This window comes from Coloeus monedula (assembly GCF_965178545.1).
Source record: "Coloeus monedula genome assembly, chromosome: 3".
Classification (NCBI taxonomy): Eukaryota; Metazoa; Chordata; class Aves; order Passeriformes; family Corvidae; genus Coloeus; species Coloeus monedula.
Genome location: NC_138783.1, coordinates 23,280,870 through 23,293,372, shown reverse-complemented (window position 1 = coordinate 23,293,372; position 12,503 = coordinate 23,280,870). Strand labels below are relative to the sequence as shown.

Genomic DNA, 12,503 nt, shown 5'->3' with positions numbered 1-12,503 from the left:
AGAAGCTGTGGGTGCCTCATCCCTGGCATGAGGTTGGATGGGCATTGAGCAACCTGGTCTTGTGGAAGGTGTCCCTGCCCATGACAGGGGGTTTGAACTAGGAGACCTTTAAAGCCTTTTCCAGCCCAAACCATTCTGTGATTCCGTGATCCATGCTGCTGAAAATGCAGAGCTGCAATCCTTCCCCCTTACAGTATAGGCTAGGGGTGTCTCACCTTCCACTGGCAAGGAACACAACGAGTCCATGCTTTTTGCAGGCCGAATAGTTGCTTTTTCTGTGGAAAAAGAGTTTTAGAAGCAGGTATCAGATCCTGTGGCTTTGCAGGCTTCAGCCCATAAAGATCAAAGGCTGCATACATATAGACAGGCATGCCAGGCAGACATTTTCCATTTCCAAGCATTCCCCCATGTATCTACACCACATGGCTTATTACCCACAACACTTGTCCACACAGCTGGGGATCTGCTAGTGCTAACAACAGCTTTGCACCTGCTGGACATGTGGAGAGCTATACTTAACCCAGCCAGTCAACACCACCTCCACTCTGAAGCAGTTAAGCATCCCCAAAGCTGTCATGTGCCACTCCCCTTCCCAACTTAGTCAGGCTATTGGTTGTGGGGGACTTTTTAACTAAACTGACATAAATGCCTTCTCACCTCTCATTGCTGATAGCAAATGTTGGGTTATTTTTATGTTGCACTCCCAGCTCTTTTGCTGATGTGAGCATACCCTGCCTCCAGCAAGAACTCCGGGAAATTTCTGAGGGCAGTAAGTGACCTATTTTGCTGGCCATCCTCACTGGACTTGCTTGTCCAGAAACAAGCTGTCATTTGTTACTATACACTCTACAGGTCTGTTCCTGAGAGGTTTTGGAAGCTTGTAGCTGTTACTGCTCTGAAAAAGGAAGGGAGGTGGGGAAACGTAGCTGGCAAGGAAGACAAGTTAGTCTCTGGCAGCCCAAAACCAGTCCATGGAGATCTGGAAAATGTCTGGGAGTTAAGTTTGCTGTTTACAGAGTTGCACAAAGTAGGTAAAGCAGAAAGTGAGCAGGCTTGTTGGACTTCATTTGTTTACATAATTGAGGCTTCTAGCTCTGACTCTCACATGAGCATAGGAGAAACTCCAGCTACTTTTTACATTTATACGGAGTCCTGGCTACTTTTTACGTTCATAGGACGTGATGTCTTGAGCAGTGTTTCTGCTTTCCAGGAGGAACAGAATTCAAGCTGGGGAGCTGTGTAAGTCACAATTTATGCGAGTCACAGATTTGTGTGCACAGACTCAAGCTGTGCTAAAGCATGTGCTGAGTTCCAGCAGCAACTTCGTCTGTTCCCTCACTTTAGGCTGTAAGCAGAGAGCACTGAGAAGTGTAACACAGCAGCACAAAAGGTCTGCTTCTGAAAACACTGCTTCAGTGCTGAAAACTCTGCTCGTGGCTGTGCATTTGTGTGTTCCTGCTGGTGAAAATGTCCAGCCCCCTGTCACTCAGTTCTGTCCTTAGAACAAGGCTCAGCCTCCACGACCACTGGGGCTGCCGTCATTCCTGGGCCTCCTTGGGTTAGCACTATTTTGAGACAGAGTGGTCCTTATCAAGGTGAGAAGGTGATCCCATGGTCAAAATAGGATCGAGAGCTATTTTGAAGTCTGTCACGAGCACCCTGTGTGAAGCCATATGTACATGCAAAACATGGGGAAGGCAGCGGTCCAAAAAGAACTGGATCCAGCATTTGGATTTCTTATCCAAATACAGCCACTCTTATATGAAGTGATAGCCAATGTTGCTAACATTAACTATTTTTTTTAAGTCTGGCAGTGTTAGGCAGTGGTCCTCCAAACACCAGCTCCTGGAGTAATGAGATTATATAAATAAAACATCCACCTTCATGTCCCTGTAGAAAGTAAATTCCTTGGCATGGAGATACTAAAAAAATCTAGAACATATAAACCCAAAACATTTGTTTATGAATTCAAATTAAAAGGGCATGCTTTCTTTTTAAAAATGTGATTACTTTTAAGTCAAGTTCATGATTTTTAGAGCTTGAGTCATCATTTTTTAACACTGGGAACTGGCGCTGCCATGTGATTTTCTAGGAAGCAGAGTGTTCAAGAGATTGCAGCTCAGGAGAGGTTACAACTTGGGATTACAGCCAGGAGAAAAGACAACTTCTCTCTTGTAAATTCTGCAAAAGCAATGGCTTGCCTCAGAGTGCTGAGAGCCAGAGCTGTAGGCACTCCTGGTGCCTAGTTTTTCACAAAGACACTAAATGCAGTTGGTTCTTTACTGCCCTTTAGTGGAAGGACAGCCTAGAAGGACAGCCGTTCACCCAGTGCCATGTAATGAGCCTTAGCAGGCAGAGACTGGCTGGGCTGGGAAAATGGACTAACCCATAAACATTTCCTAGTCCCCAAACTCAACAGCTGGACAACAGGAGCCCATTTATCAGGTACCAAAATGCAATATTTACTGTAGCTGTCTGTCAAATCCTCCTGAAAGGGTGTTTCTTGCCATCACAGGAAAAGGAGATGTGCATGAAAACAGGTAACAAGCACAACCCCATTAGAGGATCTCAAGTCTATGGCATTAGTGGCAAGTGGCTACAGGTTGCCCCATACTACCAACACACAAGAGAGAGCTTCAGAGAGAAACACTCAGCTGGAAAGTGTGTTCTTACCAGAGAGCTTCTGTGCCCTTACAAAGACACTCCCATTTCGACTCAGTTTGGACTTTGATTCTGAGCCAGAGCGGCCCAAATTAAATATTGACTTCCATTTCTTGGACTTGGTTGATAATTTCCTCCTGGAAGGAAAAAAGGCTCAGGTGGTCACCAAACTTTAGAGACTTTTACCTTTTAATACCCCCCAAATGCCTCTGAGCTGTCTCCCCTCAACACATTCCATTTCTTCCTTCTCACACCTCTTTTAATTCTAAAGCATGCAAGGCATAGCTATACAACCAACCCTTGTTGGCTATAGAGGTAGCAATCACTCTCTAAGTGATTTATCTGTACTGCTGATTTAACCATTCCATGGATGGAAAGACACCTAAGCCTTCAGATAGCTGGCTCTGGCATCATTCTACAGGAACAGTGATTGAGCAATCAACCATGCTTGTCTCCAGAAAGGAGAGGTTTCCAAGGCTCAGGCTATCCTGCAATACAGCAAATAAAAAGTGCCTTTTTAACAGGTTTTAATGACACAATGCATGATAAATTCCAGAGAACTGATGGAACTGGTACTATTGCTCAGTGCACAAAGTTATGCTTTAAAGGCCATGTCTTATGGCAAAAATAAAATTATTCCTTAATGAAAACTAGCTATTAAAGCTTCTCAGGCCAACATTAATTTAATCACAGGTGTTATATATTCATATGAAAGTATAATGTACTAAGCAAACAGGAGGAGGCTTAAGGGAACTAAATCAATTTCTCATAACTGTCAGAGGAAGTGGGACACCAGTTCCCTGTGTCTCTTTGGAAATCCCAGCTTTATGCAGAAAGAAGCTGCTCATCCTGATGCAATTTTTTTCTTGGATATGTATTTCTGCATGAAGCTCTATTTCACTTCCTTCGTACTCATTCTGACTCCTCCTTCAATCTCCCCTCTTTCAGAGCAAGAATTCTCTTATCTCCCTCTCTTGCTCTCCACACTGGGCTTTCTATCCCCATATTTTTGCTTTCTCTTTCTGATCAGTACTCAGAAAAGTACAAATCAGTCCTACAGAGGGGATTAATATCCTGGGGATAGGACTTTTCAAATGAGAAAGGAGAAGGCACTCTAGAGGGGCAATACATCCTTTTGTCTTAAGCTGGCTATTGTCTTGCCAGTATTCTGTTAGATGACTCCTTTTTGCTTTAATATATCAAGTGCCAACAAATATCTTTGTTCTGGTGCTTTCTGGGTCAGTAGATTAATGAGCCTCCTGCTGCAGAGGCTATAATCTATCAGACCCAAGCAGTAGAGTGGCTGTATATTAACAGTTAGATAGACCAATAGATAAATACTTATTCTGGGCAGCTGTGCCAACAACTGCAGCAACCTCAGCTGAAATTGGACTCTTCTCCTGGCATAGACATAGCTGGCATAGGTGCCACTACATAAATATCTCTCCATGCTGGGAGTCAAAATCAGCCTTCCTGCTTGGCTGTAATTGCACAGGAATCAGGAGAATGAAGATGCTGGAGCAGGTCAGTGGCACCAGGCGTGCCCTGGACCAGCCACCAGCAGGTGGAACTTGTAGATGAGCTGTGCCCCAACCTGCTCCATGCTCATCCCATGTTTAGCCAAATTCTGAGCTGGCACAAGTATGCAAATACAATTCATTCATCCTGCAGGAGGTCTGTGAGGTTCTTCCCTGATGGAGAGATGAGAACTAGAGAAGTTATGAACCCAGCAGCTGCAAGAGTTCTCAGGAGCAGCTCTGTCTCTTTTGAGAAGGACACAGAATTTTCTTTGGATAGTGGCTGTGGATTCAGGTGAGTGCAGGTGTGTGGGTATCACGTTAGCAAAAGGATCATTCCCAATCACACTGGGGAACCTGCACTTTTTTGTTTGCACTTTACACTCCTCTTGGCACTTACTTGCTGTCAGGAAGGTCAACAACTGTGTGGAAGAGGGACCCAATTACAGGCACAATTTCAGGCAAGCTGTTCTCTCTCCTCTCTTTCCGAGCAGGGTGGGATGCAGACAGACTCCGTGCCTGTGCTTCTTCTAGGCTCACCAGTTTCATTGGCAGGGAGACCGAGGGGAGGGTCAAACTTTTCACAACTGATGTGCTCTCTGAAAAGCAAGAAAATACATTCCAGCCTGGGGTGAGGAGAGAAGAGAGCAAGAGCTTCATGACTTTGTTTGACTGGAACGTCTCCTGTGGAGGGGAGAAAGAAGTGGCACGTGCAGGGAGAAAGGCTTTTTGTCAGATAAGCCTTTCAGCTCCCCAGCAACCTTATCCATCTGAGTACATTCCCAGCAGGGGCCATGCTTGCCAGCCAAAGGCTGTGTTGTGTGGATTTGCTTCCTCTGCTGTGGACACACTTCTGTGTGAAGGAGGTGTCTCTGAAAACCACCAGGACACATTCCCTTTTCTCCTCCCTCACTCCCTTCCTCCATCCCACCCCCACCTTCCCCTAGTTTTGAAGCAGTTCAGTCCCTGATCCCAATTTGGTGCCTAGATCTTTCTCTCACTTCCACATCTTTCTCCTTGTCTTGTTCCAGGAAGGGGATTGTTCTAAAAACCAGCATTACTTCTAACTTTCTGATTCATTTCAGGGCCAGAGAAAGCAGTATCACTGATAGCCCAGGGAACTGAAAGTACCTGTTTATGGGGGCAGTGGCAAAGCCATGTTAAGGTAAAGGAGGGCAGAATGAGCTGACACAGGGCTGCAAAGCAGAAAGGTGGATTGTGCAGGAACCAGGAGAATGAAGTTCTGAAGGTATCACAGATCTTCCGAGTGTGTAAAACCAAAAGGTGTGTATTTCTGAAATTATGTGAGGTCACTGTGGATCCTTGCCTTCTCACTTCCCAATCTTTGCCAACAAAACCATCGCTAAACAGCAAAATCAGCATCTCTGAAAACTGTTGATGTCCCAGGAAAAAAATAAATCTCTTTTATAAAATGTTCTCAGGAACAAGATATAACTTTTGGAATGCAAGATTAATTTTTTTACCGGGAGTGTGACTTCTGACTTGGGTGGAAATGGTGGCTGCAGGGCAGGTATTGTTGGTATGAGGACTGGGGGAACCTGAGGAAAGAGCTGAGACTGTGGCTGATGGACTTAGAGAGAAAGCTTAGACCAAGACTGAGAATCAGTCAGGTGGTCTTCCTTTTGGGGACAGGGTTAAGCCACATGAGATCACACAAAAAATGAGACATAAGGCAACCAGAGAAAACACTGAAGGAGGCTCGTATTCAAAAAGAGAATGTTGAAGATAGGCATGAAGAAGACAAGAGTAATGAGCTATTGGGCTCAAGGTGTCTTTGGGGAAGTCTGTGCTGATAGCAAGGGTTACTGTCCTTGGAACATTAGTTGAAGGGAGAGATGAACTACATAGCAAGTGACATGGGAAGTGGGTCTGGGAGGTTGCTACCAATGTTCTCTGCAGAGCTGGCTTTCCTGTTGTTGCTGAAGATCTGATCCACGTGGTTCAGGATGAACTCGATCACCAGTTGCTGCACTCGCACCTCCAGGAAAGCTGCATCCCCATTGCAGCCTACTGCCTCAATCTCCTTTGACCTGCATGAGGAAAGAGGTGTACCAGTAGTGAGCATTGCCACACAAAGCCCCTGGCAAGGACAGACCAGATTTCTTCCTGCAAGCAAGGCAACAGGGATGATTTCCCCACTCCTGCTGTACCTCTTGCTCTCCTTCCCCCATAGGCTCTCATCCTTTCTTTGTCTTTTCACTCTTTTAAAAATTATTTTCCCTGTTTTCTTTGCCACCTCTGTTACTCCTTTCCTGAATGTGTTATTTTCCCTACTTAGCTTTTACATTGTTCAGCAGGTAAAACTGTGACTCTCAAGCTCCATTCTTCTCTCTCCTTTTTCCTATTTTAGCTATTTCGAGGCTGGGCCTGAAAGACAACACACAAGCCTTCAAATGCTGCTTCTAAATCCCTACTCAATGCTTCATCTCTCAGCGAAATCCCTTAGACCCTGCTCAGGTCTTCCCCATGCCAATTTCTTCAATACTTTGCCCTGTGCCCCAATAGTCTCTTCTCTGCCCCCCCGTGCCCCCACATTCTCAATCTTGCTCTCAGCAAAGAAACATTCCTTATCTTGACATGCCCAAGTGTTGCTGAAGAAATTATCTCTGGGCAATGGATCCTTTGTAAAGTTAATGACTGGTGTGTTAGATAAGAGCTTGGGGCATTGCCAAGAGGATAACCCTGTAAGGAGACTGCAGTTGCATTGCTTGCTCCTTTCTTTTCCTCCTTGTGACTTGTACTTACGAAAGATTGCAAAGGGAAACAGACTTCTTTTTTTTTTGACAAGGACAGATGCTAGAATGAAAATGTCTTGGTAGTGAAGGCCCACTTTACAATATTCAATTGAGTGAACATTTGATTCATTTTCAGAACCTGCTCTGCCATTTTTGTGATTTAGAAAGGGGAGATAACTCTTTAGAGAATGCTTTTCAGGCCTGTACCTCTCTAGACAATGTCCTCTGCCAGCCCAGGGCTCTCTCCACCAGCTCTGCCATCACACCTCTCCTGCCCAGCTGCAGTCCTGGGCTCTCCCTGCATAGTTCATTCCTCTACATACAGGGGTATTGGATGGATGGAAAGGGAATTTTGACAAGATACAATTTTTTTTTTTTCCCCAGATGCTATTTTTCCTTGTTCTGCTTAGCTGTACAACATAGCAGCCAAACCTCTGCCTGCAACTAATCCAGGCTTCTTCACAGCAGAGTGCCAGGCATAAACAAACATGAAAAACTAGCTGGTGCTCTTGAGATCTGACACTGGCTGCCATTTCAAGTCCAGCAAGCTCATCTCACTTTTGCACAAGCAGATCTGGGAACAGGTCTGTAGTATTACTGCCCTGTTTCTCTCTCTTCTGATCCTTGCTGTCTCTCCCTGCCCTGCTGCAGAAACACTGGCACCATCGAAAATGTCATTAACATTCCCAAGTGATGAGTTAACTCCTCATTTTTAAATCTATGCTCAACTTGCAAACAACAACTTTTTTTTTTAATAAGAAACACACAAACCCACAAGCTTCCTTGCATGCTGGCAGTAAAACCTTAGATTATTCAACCTGGAAGAAAAGCTGTTTGCTCTGCTCTGCTCTGCCCTTTAGTTGTTCAGCTTTTCTCTGTCTGCATTTCCCTCCAGTGATAAGTCTTCAGGCTCAGATGCTGGAGCTCCCCTTGGAGCTCAGCACGGTGCTCTGGGTCAGAGGAATCTCTACAGTACCTGAGGAGATTTGGAGCCCACACCAAGGCCAGGTTTCTGGTGTGCATGTTGGTCATGTTGCTGAAGGAGGCCAGGTGAGTCAGGTGCTTGATCAGGTATTCCAACGTTCTGCAGTGGTTTCACACAAAGAAAGAAAAATGTGTCACGTTACCAGTGCCTGCCTGCTGGGACAGCAAGGCTCAGAGCCAGCCCTGTCCCCTCCCCAAGCGTCTGCAATGGCACAACAGACCCCGTGGGGCAGAGGATACACAGCACCAGCATTTGCAAGGGGTGGCAGTGAACACCTGAACAGCTGTGCTCTGGGGTGGCCCAGGGTGGGGCACGAGCCAAAGTGTCCTCAGCATGATGGGAGCAAAGGAGACGGGAGATGGGTGGAAGAGGGAGTGGGATGCTGCAAAAGCTCTTAGCTCTTGCTCAAGCACCTCCAGCAGATCATCTTCTCCTTACCACACCCAGGACACTGGCCCAGGGTGCCACAGGGGTCATACCTGGGGACAGAGGATGATAAGACTGCAGCAGGGAGATGCTGTTCTGTCTCTAACAAGGGTTTGTTCAATGATATTTAAATGCCAGATAAATTGTTGCCAGATTTGGAAATGGTGAGTCAGCTTTCGGAAATTGATTTCTGGAAATGAATCCCAGAGCTATTTTGGGCAATATTCCTGATGAGGGTGAGGGTCACCACGCTGATCCTCAGCACCTCTTACCTGTAATGTTCTTACCTGTAATGTGATGGTGGGAGCTCCTGGATGACATTTTGAATTCGTGCCAGCTGCTCGTCCTCGGGGAAGCGTGATACTGCTTCCTGCAGGGATACAAGGGAACAGTACACCCTGGCAATGGACTCAGGGGAAAAGGAAGAGGGATAAGAAGGGCCACATGAGACACCCTGTCTCAGAGGGAATGCTCTCTTGTTACCCTACAGAGCTTCTGGAAGAAGAAGTTTCTTTGTGTCCCCATCACAGCAGAGATTTCCTGAACTGTTATTCCATGTCTCAGCACACCACCCCCAGACATTCAGACATGGTGGTCAGTATTTACGGGAGAGGGGCATTTAAGGACTTAGACCTTCAATTACGAATTTGGGGGGGGCGGTTGGCTTGTGTTGATTTGTTTTGATTTTGCTTTGCTTTTTGTGGGCTATTTTTTTGGTTCTTTTACCTTTTTTTAACTTGGGCAGTGATGGGTGAGATAGAAAGAGAGGGGAAAGAGAGAAGTGAAAATAATGGAAAAAGTAAAAAGCAATGACACCCCCCAAAAGTAACCTGTAAAAATAAAAGCTCTGTGTTATGAGAACATGATATACATGTTCCATATTCTTCAAAATAAGCAATATTTTGACTGTCATAAGAACATAGCTGAGGGGATTGTTTGTATGGGTTTGCATCTCTTATGATGGAAGAAGCCTTAGCAGAATCCCTGTCCAGCAGATTAATAAGTTCTTATACTCAGGGTTAGACAGAATCAAGGTTATACATCTCAGTCTTGAGCAAATCTCTACAGACCAAGAGCTTAGAGAGCCATGATAAGCTTTTGTCAGCATTCCGAGGAGTTCACTGCATTGGTATTCATCTGTTCAGCTATTCCCTTTCAATATTTGTGCTGGGGGAGGACAAGCCACCAGCGAGTTCAAACAGTGCATGACTGTCTGGGAACCTCCTACCCACCCTACTGCCCCTGGAGTTTGGAGCGAGTTCAAAGCAAGGTGCTGCGACCCACGCTGCCAGCACAAGCTGTGCCTCCAGACAGATGTCAGCACTGCCAGGGAAGGGAAGGAAGGGAGGAAACAACCCTTCCCAAGCCACCCGTTGCTTAAACATCATCAAGCTGAAATTACCAGCCACCACTAGAGAAGCATCTTCTTGCAGCAGTCACTACAGCACCCACTGTGATGATGCTACCACCGCTGGTTTTGTCACTATCCTTTTCCCTGCAGTCCACTTCTCATCAACAACCACCAGCAAACCAAACATTGCCAGTTTCAAGGCCAGAGAAGTGATGGCAGATCAAAACAAGCGAGCTCACTAGTCAGGTATATATGAGATGCATGTGTATTTGTTTTGCCCACATTAAAGGCAGGTTAACTCCTTCTAGTGCTTTTTACACATAGCTATAGCTCTTCTAAAAAAAAAAAAAAACACAAATCCTACATATAAAAGCTCTTGTAATCTTAATACAATGTTTCCAGTTGAAGAGCCTTGTCCAAAGATGGATATGGAGAGAAATAAAAACTTTAACTGGTGCACCTAAAGCATTAGATTTCAACTAGATTGTACGCAGTATTTTCTCCCCCAGTGTGCATTTTCATTCCCATATTCAGTCTTCCAGGTCTCAAAGACCTAATGATTAGACAGCAAGCAAATACCAGCTTCTCTGAGGTCATGACCCACTCAGTCCTCTAAGCCACGTGTCTGACCCATACAAACTGTGCCTTTGAAATCTGAGGAGCCCTCCAAAACTGTGGATATGCATTTATGGCATATCTGTTCATCATGGTATGAATTTATGCCATTTAGGATTTTTTTTTTACTCCACCAGTGATTCTGGGAGTGCACAATTCATAAGCCCTGGTTAACAAGTGGAATGAAGTCCAGGGAGAGAAGGCAGGCTTGGCCTCCTAGAGCAGATTTGCTCTGAGGGAGTTCTTGGTCCCTCTATGCCCAGGCTAGAACAAGCCAAGCCAAGTCAACTTATCTGTCCTGAGAAGCAAGCATCCATCACTAGGATACAAGATGGCAATCATCTGGCAAAAATTTATAGCCAGTGAGGTCATGACCAGGATGTTACACCTGCTAAGTTGACACAGTGATGACCAAAAGGCTAACCCCTCCCTAGTCATTAAGAATTTGACAAAATTCTTAGACAAAAATTTCTGAATCACTCTGGTGACTCAAAGTGCAGCCTATCCCAACTCAGAGACAGCTCTGGCTGAGTCAGACTGGGATTAGCATGTGTTCTTTATTCTTACCAGCACTCATCTGCTGAGATACAGCTGCCACTGTTCCCTGTTCAGACACCCTACGCACACACACGCTCCTCGTGGGTTTTCTGCTCCTTGGGGAATTGGCCTTTTTTCTTTCTTTCCTCCTGGTATCTGACTGTGCTTCCTGTCAGCTGGGTTATGAATTATAAATCACTACTGAGCAGGCTTACATGAACAATGGATTTTGTGGCTAAGTGGACAAACTGAAAAGCCAGAGATTTAAAAAAAAAAAACTTTTTGGCCAACCCAAAGTGTTAACACTTTGGGGAGCTGGCATGAGATTATAGAAAGCAACTGTTCAAGGTTGACCAAAAGCATCACACCCAAACATTAGTTTGAGAAATTATAATTGAAATTTGGAACTATTTAACCCTTTTCTAAAAGACCTTCCATTTAAGTTAGATGTGTTGATGTAATGTTGAAACATTTCCCTTAGAAAGTACTTGTAAAAGAAACACTCAGTTAAAGAAATGTTTTCCCTTTTGTTTTTGAATAAAGCTATTTACCAAATGTATCTACTGAAAATCTGCAAGTCATCATCCCAAAACTGCACTTTTCAGCAAGCATTCTTTCCTAAAAAAAGTCTCCCTCTAAATCTTCATGTTTCCTTTAGAGCATTTTTTCTTTCATAAATCAGTAGTGATAGCCAGGAAGACACCAGCCAAATAGCTTCAACAAGAATGAGACTCATCAGTTACAGTGAATGGTTGAATGATACCCTGTATTTTCAAGATCCTATTCATCCTGACTCTCTCCAGCAATCCTATCCTATACCCTCAGAATCCTTACATCCTGAGGATACAGGTCAATTTTTCAAATCTGCTCAGGATTTCCCCTGAAGATTCGACTATACATCACCTTGAAACAAAGACCAATCTTACTTAAAATTTGGCATTGGAACAGCAAGACACATAACATTATTGCATGTCTGTCAGGCAGCACAGTGAGCCACTCCCCACCCCATGATCCCCAGCACAGCTGTGTCCCTAAGCCACCTGACTTCTTGTAGCAGGTTCCTGCTTGGCTGGTCCCGTCTGGCTTTGCTCCACAGCAAGCACCCCTTGCACTGATGCCTCTTCCCAGAGCAGACAACAGGGAGTCTTTAGAGAGCACCTCCTTGTGAGGATCCCGTGCATCTCTCTCAGTGCCTCCTGTGCCACAGCAGCGTCACTTGGAAGTGCTTGATTCAGGATAGTGGCAACTCAGACAGTAACACCTGATTTTGCACAGCTTCTTCTCTGCAACATCTGACATTTTTGGCAATGGCTGTCGCCTCCTCCTCCCACCAAATGGGAAAGAGTTAGGATGACAGAAATTCTTAACAAAGGACGGATGTTTCTAATGCTGAGAAAACAATCTTTCCCATCCCTCACCCCAGTTATCTTAAGAAGCTGGTGAATTCTTTTAGCTGGAAGTGCATACCTTCAGCATGCAAGATTTCAGCCTCAATGATGGGATTTAAATTTGTTGGTGTCATAAAAAACTGAAAGTGGATTTAGAGAGGTAAGAAACATGCAGCTTTAATAACAAGCATAGCTTGCTGTGCCACCTTTTAATAAAAATTATCTGTCATGAAAATTAGCCAAGTCTCTTAAAAATTCAGGCTTTGT

At 44.8% G+C, this 12,503-nt stretch overlaps 1 protein-coding gene across 1 annotated transcript in view; it reads right to left on the bottom strand.

Moving 5' to 3' along the window:
• The window catches only part of ARHGAP31 (Rho GTPase activating protein 31), a 59,814-nt gene that overhangs the window by 10,359 nt on the left and 36,952 nt on the right, over positions 1-12,503 (bottom strand). Inside the window, exons 4-9 of the mRNA XM_082277958.1 lie at positions 8,633-8,715; positions 7,911-8,018; positions 6,084-6,229; positions 4,579-4,777; positions 2,674-2,798; positions 216-275 (exon numbers count right to left, since the gene is read on the bottom strand). Of these exons, the coding sequence (XP_082134084.1) occupies positions 216-275; positions 2,674-2,798; positions 4,579-4,777; positions 6,084-6,229; positions 7,911-8,018; positions 8,633-8,715 (721 nt within the window). The remainder of the gene's footprint in view (positions 1-215; positions 276-2,673; positions 2,799-4,578; positions 4,778-6,083; positions 6,230-7,910; positions 8,019-8,632; positions 8,716-12,503) is intronic.